The following is a 15,466-nucleotide window of genomic DNA, read 5'->3' as shown; positions in this document are numbered from 1 at the left end:
ATGAGTGGATGACAATTCCAAAACTAATCATGAGTCCTATGTTTTGTGAAAGTGAAATTTTTAAAGACACAAATTTACTTTTGTAAAAGTAAGTTAAGGAAATATGGAGTATTCAGAAATATGAGTCAGGTCTAAATATTTTTTCCAAAGGGGTTACAGAGGGCAAGGGTAACTCACTGATACATCTAAGTGTCCGTTTCTCCCCCAAATTCTTGGATGGTTCCAAATAAATAGGAAGGTTTTAAAAAATATACGAGATGTTAATAAGGAAAGAGCTTGTCAAGTTCGGGGCATGGGGTGACAAGATGGCAGCTGATAAAAGGTATCTCCTTTTCCTTGCGCAACGTGCAATTGTCTTCCTCCCTGGTACCAGGCAGGCCGACACTGAAGAGAGATCTTGCAGGGAAAAAGACTGACAGACTGACAGAGCAGCAGCAAACAAACAGGTAATAGAACAGCAATTGGCCGATACTTCTCAAGATTTGCTGAGATAATGAACTTCTAAGGATGCGTTCTTTCAGCAGTTGAAGACTTGGGGAGATGAACTTATGAGCTGTCTCTCATATGATAGAGATCATATGGGGGGTGGGGAGAGTCCCACCCTTAACATCGGAGAAAAGGATTTCCCCTACCCCGACTCAGATTTTTCAGAAAAATGATTATTTACAAAGTGAGTGAAATTCAAACTCTGTCCATTTCTCTAGGAAGTTTCAGCAAATTCTATTTTACTTCAAACACAACTCAACCTAGGCTCTCATGTTCAGACCAGCTTCTTAATCTGAAGTGAAATGCCAAACTCAAAACCAGGAAGCATCAGAAGCAATATTAGGCCAGTCATTCAAGAGGGGCCATTATTAAAACTATATTTGCCAAAATAAATCCATGGTTTGTTTTGTTTTGCTTTGTTTTTTTACCTGGAAAAAAACAACCTCCCTCTTTTGGCTTCCCTGCCCTTTCTTTGCTTTCCTCTTGTAGAAATGAAAGCCCATCTTCACCATTCCCCTCTCTTCTCTGGGTGCCCAAGAAACCACTTTAGTGTTGTTTTCTTGTTTCAAGAAAGCAGGCAAATGTTAGACAGTAGTGTGTTTTAATTCATTTTGAAAAACAAACTCACACGATTGATTCTTCAGGTCCCCTTACTTGGACCTGACATACTATGAAGTCCAAACAACTGTGCATAGTTACATTAAACAGGTTCTGTGCTGCAAAGTCACTGGGTGCAGGTAGCAGTGAAACATTCCCAAGACAATCACTAGACATGCAGAATGCCAGCCAGAAGCATGGATCACTTTCAGGGGTCTTGCCGTAGGGAGCATGAGGCTGTATTTTGTATGCACTGACAACTGAATAAGGTAGGCCAGGGACCAAAGCACCCCCTATTTCTCTGAACCTAAAGGGATGTCTTTCCAAAAGAAGTGTCTTTCCATCCCTAAACTTCAGAGCCAGATACTCTTCTCAGTTGTATGTGTTGCTCCTTGGAGAGTCAAAGCCAAGCCACCATGAGCATGAAAGCTGGCTGACCCCTCCTGCCTCATTCCCCAGTGTGGAGAGAATATCTGCCATTCACCCATGAATCCAAAAGAATGCCCCCCATCCCTGGGTTTAAGCATGGACGCAGGCCAAGCAAGCCTTGGACACCCAGGCCTGTTTGCATTGTAGCTATGTTGGTGTACCCCATGTACAAGGTGGAAAAGTGCTTTTGTTTCTCTACCTGATCCAGCTGGGGGAGGGGGTCACGGGGGCTGCCTAGCCCATGTGCTTATATTGGGATCGATCCCTAGGGATCTGCACCTGGTTGGCCATCATTTTGTGGTGGATATGGTAAATTGCCAGTGTTACCACAATGACGAGGCCTAAGATGAGCCCCAAAATCAGGGGTAAGGTTTCCTCCAGCTGCTCTCGTTCATCCACTGGACACTTATGCTCTGAAATGGGAAAGAAGAAGAAAGCAATCAGCTCCTGACAAAATATTTTCAATCATAAGTCTTCCTATCAAAACTAAAATCCTTTTTAGTTGGAAATGGAGGTGAAAAGATTTCTCAATGAACATTTGGGGAGACTCTTTTATTTAGAAATAATGTTACCCCGACCAACAATAAGGATGTACCACTTAATTTTTCTGCACACTGTAAAATTAAAAATACATCAATTAGGGGCGCCTGGGTGGCTCAGTCGTTAAGCGTCTGCCTTGGGCTCAGGTCATGATCCCAGGGTCCTGGGATTGAGCCCCGCACCAGGCTCTCCCCTCTGCGGGAAGCCTGCTTCTTCCTCTCCCACTCCCCCTGCTTGTGTTCCCTCTCTCGCTGTGTCTCTTTCTGTCAAATAAATAAATAAAATCTTAAAAAAAAAGAAATACTCTTAAAAAAAATGCATCAATTAAATAGGGCAACATTCAGTCATTGGATTCCTGGCAGGTGCCAACAAAACAGCCAGATGATTGATTTAAATTTTCAAAGTTTCAGCATTAAACACAACCACCATCATTTTTATTGTTGGTTTAATTTTTTAACTTTTTATTGAAGTATATGTATACATAGAGAATTGCACACAATATACAGCTTTCAAAAAGACTGAAAATATCAAGTATTGGTAATGATATGGAGCTATTGGAACTCTTATACATCTTGGTGGAAGATGGTACAACCACTTTGTAAAACTGTCCGGTAGTTTCTGATAAGGGGAAATGTATACCTACTTTATAACCCAACATTCCAATCCTAGATATTTACTTAAGAATAATGAAAACGTATAGACACAAAAAGATTTGGGCATAAATGTTCATGGAAACTTTATTCACAATAGCCTAAAATGGAAACAACCCAAATGTCCATCAAAGTGGAATAGAAAAACAAACCAATCTATTCATACAATGGAATATTAATCAATAATAAAAAGGAATGAACTATGGCTACATGTAAGAAAATGGATGAATCTCAAAAACATTATGTTGAGTGAAAACTCTAAGACACATACTCTAAGAATACATACTATATGATTCCATTTATATGAAGTTCAAGAACAGGTAAGTCTATGGTGATTGAAATCAGAAAAGCACTTACATATGGGGAACAGGAAAGGGAACTTGCAGGTGTGATGGAAATATCCTATATTTTGATCTAGGTAAGGGTTACATGGTTGTAAGTTCAAGTAAAAAAGCATCAAGCTAAATACTTCAGATCTGTCCATTTTAATATATATAAATTATACTACAATTTTAAAAAAGAAAGTGCAGAACTTGATGAATTTTCACAAATGAACATTCCATGTAACCAGCACCTAGATCAAGAAAGAAAATGTTACCAGCACATTGGCGCTGATTCCATTTTACACTCTTACCCTCAAGACAGTTTACTAGCCCTATGCCTCCATTTTTACCTAGAATCAGAAAAACAATTTTGGAGAAACCTGGTGGTCACACAGTTTGTAAAGCGGAGCAGAACTGCGTTCCCAGAGGGGCGCCTGGGTGGCTCAGTCAGTTAAGTTGCTGACTCTTGATTTCAGCTCAGGTCATGATCTCAGGGTCCTGGGATCAGCCCCATGTTGGGCTCCGTGCTCAGTACGGAGTCTGCTTGAGGATTTTCTCTCTCCCTCTGCCCCTCCCCTGTTCTCTAAAATAAATAAATAAATCTTAAAAAAAAAAAAAAGAATTGCATTCCTAGCAACCAGGAGACATTTGCTCAGACTTCTTTGGTCCTTGTGGGTAACTGGTGGCCTTTTAACCGAACTTACGAGCCACAACTAGAGAAAACAGGCTTTAGCTATCTTCTTCATAAAGACCAAGTTTTTAAGTCAGGGTGACCCAATAAATATTTATTGAGCACCAACTGTGTGCCAGGCTCCTCCAGAATCCATGTTGACACAGTCCTTCCTCCCACCTCCCCTCAGACCAGTCGAAAGGAGGATAAGGTCAGAACCTCAGGAATCTTTTCTATTAAGTAGAACCTGAAAGACTGCAGAAAAACATACAGCTTTTAAAAAGCTGTATAGTTAACATGCCTGGTTTCTAAATTAACTTCTAGCTCTAAGAACAAAAACTGTCTCATTTAATCCCCATGACAACCCTATGAGATAAATACTGTTATTGTACCCATTTTACTGATAAGGTAGAGTGAGGCTAAGTAATTTGCCCAGGGCAAATGAAGGCCCAACTTGAATTCCAACAGCCTAACTCAACAGCACAGCTGGGTGGCACTTAGCAGACATGAGCTACAGGGAGCGTTGGGTCAGGTCAGTAGCAGACCTGAGCTACTGGCGTTTAAAGGCTACAGAATCACGAGGTGGGCTGGAAGGAGGGCTTCTGGGCTCTGTGGCTCTGCATACTGCTCACGGAGGTACGTTCAGTTTCTGAAAATTCAGTGAGGTACATACTCATTACTAAGAGGTAGGAGGGTACTTTCGGAGGGAATGTATATGTTGATTTTTCTGGATTGTTGTGGTGGCTTCATAGGTGTATTCCTAAGTCAATATTTATCATATCGTACACTTAAGTATGTGCAGTTTATTGTATTGCAATTATAACCTGAATAAAACTATTTAAAATAAATAAGTAAACATATACATACATACATACATACCTATACTCCTGAACTGAGAAAAGAAGAGATTTTTTTTTTACAAAGAGGATTTTTAAAAAGACATTTTGGCAAATTTAGGGAAATGTTAAGGACCCATTATTAACACTAAACTGCACCTTTCTTTTTATTACAACCAAAGGACTAAAAAGAATTAGTAGGGGACTTTTCTTTTTCACTATTTAGTTCAATTCTAATGAGTCCCACACTTTGAACATCAGCTTGCTGTCCAATATACCCATTTCCCCAGGGAAAAATCTGGCTGTTTTACAAGATGCACCAGAGATGGCTATGGGCCCAGAACTCCATACCCAGAAGGTTCGTTTTGTCCCCCATGATACCACATTGCCTCTTTAAAGAGAAAAATGAGTAGAAATGGGGTTTCCTGGTGTAGGGATTTTGTTAACAACAAAGGCTATTTGTTTTCCTCACCACATGCTGTTGCTGGTGTAATGTTAATTAAGACTTCGGGCTTTGCTCATTTTCCATATGCTAGCTGCAAACCTACACCCTGATATTCATAACATACCCCTTTCAAGCCCACCTGAGTTTATGCCAATGAGGTCAATTTGGGAAAACCCCTACAGCACCTAAGGATGGGGGCTGGTTGCCAGGAGAACTAACCTTGTGATCAGAGGGTTGGAACTTTCAGCCCTACCCACTTGATTTCCAGGGAGAAGAAAGTGGCTGGAGATTGAGTTCAATTACCAATGGCCAGTGATTTAATCAATCGTGCCTAGGTAAGGAAACCTCAATAAAAATCCCAAAGGATGGGATTCGGAGAGCTTTTGGTTGGCGAACACATGGAGATTTAGAGAGAGTGGTGGGCTTGGAGAGAGCATGGAAGCTCTACCCTCTTGCCCTATACCTTGCCCTCTGCATCTCTTACAACTAGCTGTTCCTGAGTTCTATTCTTTTAAAACAAACCAGTAATCTAGTGAGTAAAATGTTTCTCTGAGTTCTGTGAGCCTCTCCAGAATTCAAGGGGAAGGTCATGGAAACCTCCAATAGCAAGGTGATCAGAAGCCCAGGTGACAACATGGACTTGCAGCTGGTGTGTGAAGGGGAGATGGGGAGGAGTCTTGTAGGAAGGAGCCCTTAACCGGCAGGATTTGATGGTATCTCTAGGGAGACAGTGTGAGCAGTAAATTGAACTATAGAACACCCAGCTGCTGTCACAGAATTTCTTAGTGGTTGGGAAAACACCCACACATCTGAATTAGTGCCAGAGTCATACTGCCCAAAGTATTATCTTTAAATGGATAATAACTTTGGTATAGTTATGGGGGAATTACATCTCATATCCCATCCTTTAAGGAAGGCATAGGAGAAAAGTATAATGTATTCTGGCAAAAGAAATATGGTTAAAATACCATTGTGGTTTACTTCTTTTTTGTTTTTGTTTTGTTTTAATCTTAATTCTACTATAGTTAACATACAGTGTTGTATTAGTTTCAGGCGTACGATAGAGTGACTCAACGATTCTATACATTACTAAGTGCTCATCATGACAAGTGCACTCCTTAATCCCCATCACTATTTCACCCATCCTCCCACCCACCTCCCCTCTGGTAACCATCAGTTTGTTCTCTATAGGTAAGAGTCTGTTTTTGTTTTTTGTTTGTTTTTTTTTTGTTTTTTGTTTTGTCTCTTTTTTTCTTTGTTCGTTTGTTTTGTTTCTTAAATTCCACATATGAGTGAAATCATTTTGTATTTATGTTTCTCTGACTAATTTAGTTCCCTTAGCATTATAATTGTGGTTTATTTCTTAAGAATTATTTTTTGTTGCCTTAAGAAAAAGCCTGAACTAAACACACCACAGAAAGGCGTATATAAAGGGAGTATTAAACTATGGACATGTCAAAAATAATAAACATGGGAAAATAAAGGGATGTCAAAAATTATCATGAAAAATACTCAATCCCCATCTTCATCCATCCACATCCACTAAGTGGTCAAATAAGGGGAAATTAATGAGTCTGCCATCCCTTATCCACCATTCCAAAATCCACAGAGCTCTGGAAATCCAAAGTACTCTGTATCACTCCTTTGGCAGCAACACTTGACTTGAAATAATGTCAGCATGCTCATGATTCTCATTCTTTACTTAGCATAAAGATTCATGTGTTTCTCTGCAGGGAACAGATATATTAATATATTTGATTACAGGGCCTGCCAGGACTCTTCTAGGGTTTTCTATGATATGCAGACTATGCCCTATATTGTCTTCCTAAAGTCTGAAATATCCTAAAGTCTGAAACCCATCTATCCCCAAGGGTTTTAAATGAGAGACTGTGAGCCCATAGACAGCATCACTGTCCCTTTGCAAGACCTGAACCAATGAATGTGGGGTAAAAATACCTACGATTTCTGTTGGTGACAAGGTCACCAGTATTTATTAGTTTTTAATTGTTACCACTAATACTACTGTGAGTTGTTATTTTCATTTCTAATTGAAGGGAATGCTAAAAATTAGAAATTGGTGAAAATAAAGATGTAAATTTTTCCCATTAAAATTCACACACTCCCAGAATACTATCCACAGCCCCTCTGGACCCCAGGGTTAAGATCCTGTGCAATAAACTGACTATACAATCCACAGATTCAAAAACAAGGAAGACCCTACATCTCTGCCTGGGAGAAAAACATCCTTTGGCTTAGCCCACACTGAATCTGGCTTTGGATGCTCTGAGATCCCTAACTCCCTGTTCACCTCCACAGGGCTTGGGCATGATCATGCCTCTGCCCTGGCTAGGCTCAGGGTTCTAGAATGGCATATGGCTAGAAAAGACAACAATCAGTCTAGTCTAGTCATTGGAAAGAACTAGATGAAGACAGAACAGACAACAGAGGGGTAATCTGTTGCCAGTGGCCAGTGGCCAAATAAGGTCCCCTCAACCATAAATCCAATGCCCCCACTAAAATCCTGATTCATCTTAGGTTCTGTTTTTTAGTCCATGTTTTTTTGTTTTTGTTGTTGTTCATTTGTTTGTTTGACGACCACCATTTTTTGTATGTTGGATGGTTTGGTGACCATCTCAATGTTGTATGTACTTCCAGAGGCTGACCATCTACAAGAACTCTTCACTGCACCCCAAATGGACAGCACTGAGATGGGCGGTGGGCAAAAAAGCAAGCTGCCTGCTTTCTCAAGCTCTGTTAACACCACAGACTATTCCTGTTCGAGGACAGGGCAAGTCTTTTGATGGCTGGGCTTCCTCTACTCTGACAGGGCAGCTGGAGGGAGGGGACTGGCTCTAGACTCCTGTAACCTCAGCAAATTGTATTTTGTATACCAAGAAATTGTTAGCATGAGTGGGCTTTGGAGACAATTGGCTGGAGACAAGCAGGTACTCTCACCAAGATGTAAGCACTAGCAATAAAAAATGATAATAAAAGCAATTATCGATAGATGCTACTGTGCATAAGGCATATGGCATGCACAAGAAAAAGTTGTGTAAACTCTTTCTCACTGTCCTGCAAGCTCCTCCATGGCAGGGAAAGTTCACATATGCCAGTACCTAGGTGTAGCAGACCCAGACAGTGTCTTACTGCCTTGGTATTCACCATTCCCACACATTCCAGTGGGTTTTGCCTACAAGGCAGGTTAGAAGTCTCAGAGAGTCAAAGCCTCTCCCCCACCCCAGCAGCCATCAATGGTGGATGGGAGTTGGTGGGTAAATGCCATTTTCCCACCTCCCAGGCCAGATAGTCAGAGGTGGGTTCTACACTCCCAGAGGTTCCAGCAGTGTGAGCCCCAGGTGCCCATGGTGGAAACCTGCTCATTAATGCTCCTGTTACTGGTAGTCTTGCCTTCCTAGCTCCCCTCCCCAGTACCCTACCAGTGCTTTCTAGAATCACCTCCTAAATAAACCACTTGCACTTACATACTTGCATAGGATCTGCTCCCGGGGGAACCCAGCCTGAAACACTATGTTCCAGGACAGTACCAGGAATACTGAATGCTACAACTGGCTAGCTCCATGGCCCCACACTAGGGCTCCACATCCCAGCCCTCGACACAGTTTTTAGCAGTGCTCGAAACAGGATTATCTCCCCCTAGATTCTTACCCAGGAGATCCTAAAAACAACCACCCAGGGTGACCCGTTTCTTGGCTGGTAGATGCTAAGTAAATCACAGGTCTACACAATGCTCTGGATCAGCATCAGCTAAGCCTTCCTGCCCGTGTGGTGTGGCAGCTAGCCACAGGGTGCTCTACTGGGGGCTGCTGTACAGAGCAAGGTAAGGCATGTCATTTCCGCTAAAACACAGATCTGGGTAAAATAAAGATCAGGTGGCATCTCCCAATCATGCTGTTAGGAATACTAATAAAAAGCTCATGAACTCAGGGGACTTGACAACCTTTGTAAAGGCGTCTCCTGCGTTCACTTGTTTATTACAGTTGCTCAGCGGGAGCAGCTGAAGCTCTGAGAGGCTAAGAGCACAGGAGTTGATACCAAAGACAGGCTCTTGCCCCAGCCCGAGCAGCCACCAAGAGGGCAGACTTCACCAATAACCTCACTTCTCTGAGCCTCAGTTTCTCTGCAGTAATCTGGACTCTCAGTACTTTCTTTACAGGTTGGTTGGTTTGTTTGCTTATTTTTCCCCTCGAGAATTGAAAAGGCACCAGCCTCTATGTGGTAACTCTTAAATGCCTGTTAAACCTGAATCTTTAATAAAGGGGAACAGAGACACCCTCTGTGGTTCTGTTATGTTTCTTCTCTAATTATGCATACATAAAAGTTGCCTTTCATTCAAGCCATTAAAATTCTCAGTCTGATTTTTTTGCCTATCAGTGATGCAATCCTCATCCCATCCCAGCCAGAAATCTCCTGGGATGCTCAAAGGGACACACTACACGGCCTTCACTGTGGAAGGACACGTTAATCAACCCCAACTGGGAAGCAGGAGGTGCCTTGAACTGCAGGCTGGTAGTTGCCATGAAATTGTGTTGGTTACAGAAATGAGCCAAAGTAGCCTCTGTGTATTGGCCCCTAGGTGGTTTATTTCTTCACTGCAGGCTGAGACCATTAGCTTGAAAGCCTGCCATGCCAAACTCAAATTTTTAGACATCTAGTTATTTAAAAACCAGCCCAAACAAGCATATCTTTAGCTATTTAGAGCCTGCCTGCTTTGCATACTAAACCTCACCCCACAGCTGTTACCCATTGATAACATAGGGCCTTAGAGGTAAAAGGCCTCAGCTTCTGCTGCCCCTCAGAGCTCTCTGATCCAGAGACTTCTTACCATGCTGCTGAGCTGTATCACCTAGACACGTAAGCCCCCCTCTCCCTGCTCCTTTCTCCCCACCAGGATGTCCTTTGCCCTCCTCCCCTTCTGGATGGTGGTCCCCATAAGCCTCCCTCTGGACAGTCTCATGCTCCGAGCAGCTTCCCCTCTGATGCAACCCTGTCCAAGTACCACCAAATCAAGCTTGTGTGTTACTGCCTCTCAAGGTCATATCTTTTCCTTGATCAGCTCAAGATCCCTCAAACCCCCTACAGTATTCCACAGACCAGCAGCATCACCAGGGAGCTTGCTAGAAATGGAGCATCTTGGGTCCCGCCCCCAGACCTACTGAACCAGACTCTGCATGTTAACAAGATCACCACAGTTGTACACAATGCAGCTGAAGATTCGTGTGCACACTGCAGTTAGAGACAGACTGGGCTAAGAGACCTCTGTTGAGGATCAGTGTACTAGCTGAGCTACTACAGTAATCTGAGTATCCAATAATCCATTTCACTGACCCTTCCTTGCTTTTCTCAGAGTCTATTAAGCAGGCAGGTCTGAAACTTCAGACTGCCAGGATGGCCCCCTTACACAGGGAATAAGTCCTTCATTGGAAACCCTTTGGCTGTAGGTCCTGCATACACCTGCCAACCACACGCACATACCCCCACAGTGGGTGTGCAGATATATGACCAGATACTGCTGCCCCCCCCACCCCACTCAGGTACAGGCAACACATCAGAGCCTCCTGAGCTTCTATTCTGAGAAAGGGGAGGGGCAAGTGCCAAGTCCCAAAACAGCACCCCAAAAGGAATCTTTTGGATTCCACCAAATCAAATAAAATGATCTCTTACAAAACACAGTGGGGGGCAGGTGCTGAGAGGCACAGATGGGAGGAGCAAGAAACAAAAGAGCCCCTGCCACACAAAGGCACAAGGATCCAGTGAGTGATTCTGAATGAGGCTTGCCTCCTCCCAGGAGCAGGAGCTTTGCGCCCCAGTGCACCCTACAGGAGGGGACATCCTAATTATTACCCAGAAAAGCCTGGGGGAGACAAGTACAATCGGCTGGTGCTTAATATATCTGCCCTTAGAAAGTTCTGCTTACAAACTCTCTAAGTCTACCCAGCAACCATGCCTGTTCAGGACCTGGAAGTGGATAAAAACTGTTTTTCAAACAAAAGATGTCCATTAAGTCTATGCCATAAACTTCACTGATGTTCAGGAAAATAGCTCTGGTCCTTACTCAGTACTCATTTACTCTCACTTTGTATAGGATCCTACACATGGATGAGATTTGGTTTCTCAGTTCATAAACGACTGTATGCAACAATGTGGAAATAACTGAGAATGAGTGAAAGTGAGGTTGTGGGAAGGACCTAGTGAAGGCAGCCATCATAGTATTAGTAGCACCAACAAGTAAGGACATGCCCAAGAGCTGACCGGTAACAAACAGAGTCATTAGAGACTATACAGAGTTCCCTTATAAACTCAAAAGCATCTATGGGAAGGACCCTGGGGACTGATTCTACACAATCCAATATGTTCCTCATGAATTCCTGGTCATCAGTAATCATAGCTCAATTACATTTAATTATAGTTAATATTTTCAGTTTAAGAAAGACAGTGACTTACATTATATAAATACTTCCATAATCAAACAGATTTTAAAAAAATGTTATGTTTTAATACTTAGACTTTAGTTTCAATTTTTCTGGAAGGTCCTTTAAAATGGAATAACCCATTCTCCCCTAAGTGTGTGGAAGTAAGTGTTGCACTGACTTAGTAAATATATTAAATTCTGCTTCATCTGGCATTCAAGCATTTGGAAGCCTCTGTTAATTGTATCCACAGCTTCAGAATATCAATTCAGCCAAATTTCACTGGGCATCTACAGTGTGCCAAACACTGTATTAGGTGGTAAAAATACAAAGATGAAAAAAGAAGTCGGCTCTTCTGTCAAAGACTGTTAACTTAAGAATGCTCAAATGGTCTTTAAATCATCCCGGTGGGGGTGGGGTAGATTCTATTTAGTATACTCTGAGTTGGGAGGGGAATTTTATGAAAGCTGGATTCCCTGGGAAATGATTTAATGATTTGTGTATGACATAGATGGGGATTCCCTGATATCCTGTATATTCCAGTAGTTGTATTCACCTGGGGATTCCCAGCCCAAAGGAAGGTATCCATAAAGCAACCAGAATCTCTCCCCATTTCTTAACAACCTTCTCCAGACAAGAAAGAACAAATGAATTAAAAAATTCACTTACCCTACATTTGCCCAGTATAAATTGGGGCTAGACTCGGATAAGTTGCAGAAATGTGGATTCCCCTTGTGCCCAACCTCTGGTGGGCTGCAGAGAACTAAGAGAATGTGGACATCCTGAATCTGCCCAGCTATATGCTGCTTGAACCCCTTTCAGAGACTAGCACAGACTGAGAAGAAGCCTTTCTCCACACCCCAGAGGGAAAAGATCAGGGACCCTTGCTTCCCCAGAGCCTCATGGGTGTTCCTCCCCACAAAGGTGAGGGCTGGAGGGAGGGAGGTCTTCATGAATCTCTCTGTGACCTGCGTATGTGCATGCGCGCACACACACACCTACTACATTCTAGCTACACAAAAACAGACTCACAGTGGCAGAACCTACAGCTGAAAGTGCTTGAAATAACATGGAGAAACTGAGGTCCACAGAAGCGGAGGCCCTTCTGCAATCCATGGCTCTCTAGGTAAGTACTTGAGATTTTTAGCTGCTTTTTCATAGGGAAATTTGCATCAAAATTATATACAGGTTTTCCAAATGGATCTTGCTATGTCTCTCTCCATCAAGGTTCCTCTTGGGCAAAGGAAGGGAGGAAAGGAAAGAGGAAGAAATAAAGGGAGGGAGGGAGGAAGAGAAAGTGGGAGAGGAGAAAATGGAGTAAAAGAGGAAGGGAGAAGAAGGAGCCATTGAAGAAAGTTGATACTGTTCCTAAAACATTACAGCAAGAGGAAGTGTCATGTCAGCCTAAAGAAAATACAAGTGGTAATAGCCTGGGACCCCGGCAGGTCCCCTTCCCCATCCATCCTGACGTCAGCCTTCCCTTGGCTCCTGTCTTCTCCTCCTCCCACTTCGATCCCCCCACCAACCTACCTTCACTGAAGACAAAATCAGAGATGATGTCAAAAGGCTGGATGTGGACTGCAGACAGAAGCATGGTGACTGTCTTCTGTGGATCGCTGGAGGCTAGTGAAATGGATTGCTGAGCTTGACACTCATAGGACTTCCCAGCTGGGGTGACCAAGGCAGAGAGGTGATGGGAGTTGGCCGTGTGCTTCCCAGCTGCAGGGATGGCCCAAAGCAACCGTTAGGACCCTCTTTCTGGCAGAATCCTGACCTCCTAATCTCATGTGCGGGCTCCTACCTCTCCGCTCCAGACACCCTTCTGATCCTCTCTGTTGCCTTGCGGGGCCTGGGGCTCTGCAAGTGACATCAAGGGGTGACAAAGGACAAGCACACCCCTTCTTTCATGAGCAGGGGCTCCTTAAACACTGATTTGAAATTTCTTGTCTGGAAGAGGAGAGTGATACCTACACATCCAACCTCCTTTTTACTACATAAACCCTGACATTGGAGAGTCCAAAGATACAGTGACTTGATCTTCCACGTTTCACACTGGCCCGCACAGAATAAAATACCTTACTCAACAAAGCAGGGCTGATTGCTGGTACCCTGGGCAGATGCCCTGGTACACCTATATACTCTTTGGAGGTCTGCCTCTTTTTTCTCTTTTTCTGACACATGTTTGTGGGGTTTGTTTTTGTTTTTTTTCCTCTTTTCCTTTTATTTTTAGCGGGGGATGGGGGGAGGCATCTAACGTAATTGGGAGAAGTATTTGAATATGGATTTTGATGAAGAGAAGAAAATGCTTTTTACTACAATGATTAAAAGAGGTGGAAAGGAAGAAATGACATGGACATTCTTTCATGTGCTCAATAAAAATCTTTTCCCACGTAGGTGCCCAGGTGATGGAAGGCGGCAGTAGGAGATTAGACAGTTTACTAAATAAGTAAGTTAGGTAATGAATTAACTTAAGTGTGGTCTTTGATGGGGCCTGCACATGGGAACATTCTTATCTGGGGAATGGTTGTTGCTTTTGCCACGATATTTTTGGAGGATCTGGGTGAGTTGTTGGAGTGATGGGCAGGAAAAGCTAATAAATTAGGACACGGTTCAGAATCCGCTCTGGGGTAGCTGCAGTCGATGACTGAAGATCGAGTGTGAGCCCTGGGGACATGAGCAGAAAGATACTGAAGGCCATCAAATCCTGAGTGAAAAGGAGTCACACTGACCCTTTCAAGTTTCCACGCATTAGAAGAAAAACCGGGGTGCAGAAAAAAAAACACAGCTTTGCCCTTCTCCGTGCTCCTTGAATGGACAAATCATAAGAGATTGTCCTGAACCCGCCAGGAGATGACAGGCCCTCCTGAGACGTCCCATCCAGGATCAAGCTACGGGTGACGGGCTGGTCCTTACGCCCGGGTTTCCTTGCGCATCTACAAGGCCTAAGGCCCCGGGGACAGACGCACCAGTGCTCCCGCCTCCTCTACCTCGGCGAGAGAGCCCAGGGCGGACGTGGCCTAGAAGTGCAGAGCCAGGATCGGTTTCCATAAAATTTCCGAATTTCTCCACGGCTGCGCTCTCTGTGGTGCCCGCGGTCTCCCAGGCTCCCTCCCCAGCCCTGAGGCCTCTACTCACCACTGACTGCGTCTTTAAAATGGGTCTTCTCCGAGGAGTCGTAGACAAACTGGACCTTGCTCAACCTCCACGTCGCCTCGGGTCCCTTGGACGCGTTGTGACTTTCCTGCCGAGCGGGGGAGGCGCGCGTCACTGGCCCCCACGGCTTCTGGGTTAGGAAACCGAGGGGCGGCCCACGCCCGCACCCACCCGGAGGCACCACCGCCTCCGCGCCCCGCTCGGGGTTACCTTTACAAACAGCATTTTGAGCGCATACGCGCGATCCACCCAGAACACCTGCAGCTCTGACTCGTTGTGGCCACAGCGGCCCTTCACCTCAGCTCCCCGGGTCAGTGAGATATCCGCCTGTTCCGTGATCAGCTGGGAACACAGACGCCCCGCACCCCCTCAGCGAGCCCGGCCTCGGTGCGGGCTGTAAAGGGCAGCGCGTCCAAACTCGGGGTTGCACGCCTGGGCGCTCCTTTGCGCGCGCGCTCCCGGGTCCGGGAACATGCGGTTAGATGGTCTACGTGCAGACCCGGCCGTTAGGGAAGCAGAGAAAGGGGGGGTTACTTTCAAAGCAGGCAGAGCGAGCAGAAGGCGTTACAAGCCGGAACCCCCATGCAGCATTCGGGAGCAGCCTGCAGGGGCGCAGAGGGGGAAGGCGGGCGACGCAGGTCTTCACGGGGCCTTGAGGGAGGGTGCCCTTCGCCCCTGGAGCCCTAGGAGCAAGCCGGGAGGGAAAAGGTTCCTTACATCGACATAATTGCTGGCCCACACATCATAAGGGACAATAAATTTGGCTGCGAACTCGGCCATGAGACACGTCGTCCCATTTTCCCGCACCACAAATATATCTTTTTCAGGGTTAGTGGAAAGGCCTGAGAGATTTTCCACTTCTTGTTCTGCCGTGATTCGAGCCATTGTATCTGCGGAAAAACAACCCCC

General features: G+C 44.5%; 1 protein-coding gene across 1 annotated transcript; it reads right to left on the bottom strand.

Annotated features, from left to right (window-relative positions):
- Positions 1 to 1,070: 1,070 nt before the first annotated feature.
- On the bottom strand, positions 1,071 to 15,442 carry LAMP5 (lysosome associated membrane protein 5). The gene is made up of 5 exons (XM_081833214.1): positions 15,275 to 15,442; positions 14,768 to 14,899; positions 14,540 to 14,645; positions 12,935 to 13,123; positions 1,071 to 1,925 (listed from the first exon to the last, which is right to left on the bottom strand). The coding sequence occupies exons 1-5, from the start codon at positions 15,440 to 15,442 to the stop codon at positions 1,747 to 1,749; spliced, it is 774 nt and encodes a 257-aa protein (XP_081689340.1). The 3' UTR covers positions 1,071 to 1,746.
- Between the last annotated feature and the right edge of the window lie 24 nt (positions 15,443 to 15,466).

This window comes from Leptonychotes weddellii, chromosome 10, assembly GCF_054177405.1.
Source record: "Leptonychotes weddellii isolate Sample4059 chromosome 10, ASM5417740v2, whole genome shotgun sequence".
In the NCBI taxonomy this organism is placed as follows: domain Eukaryota; kingdom Metazoa; phylum Chordata; class Mammalia; order Carnivora; family Phocidae; genus Leptonychotes; species Leptonychotes weddellii.
Note: the sequence above shows the minus strand (reverse complement) of the source record. Positions and strands in the feature narration are given on the sequence as shown.

Coding starts and splice junctions, on each gene's coding strand:
- LAMP5 (XM_081833214.1), bottom strand. CDS start 15,442: ATGGCTCGAATCACGGCAGAACAAGAAGTGGAAAATCTCTCAGGCCTT. Junction 14,900..15,274: donor GGGCCAGCAATTATGTCGAT/GTAAGGAACCTT, acceptor CTGTGTTCCCAG/CTGATCACGGAACAGGCGGA. Junction 13,124..14,539: donor TTTTAAAGACGCAGTCAGTG/GTGAGTAGAGGC, acceptor CCATCCCTGCAG/CTGGGAAGCACACGGCCAAC.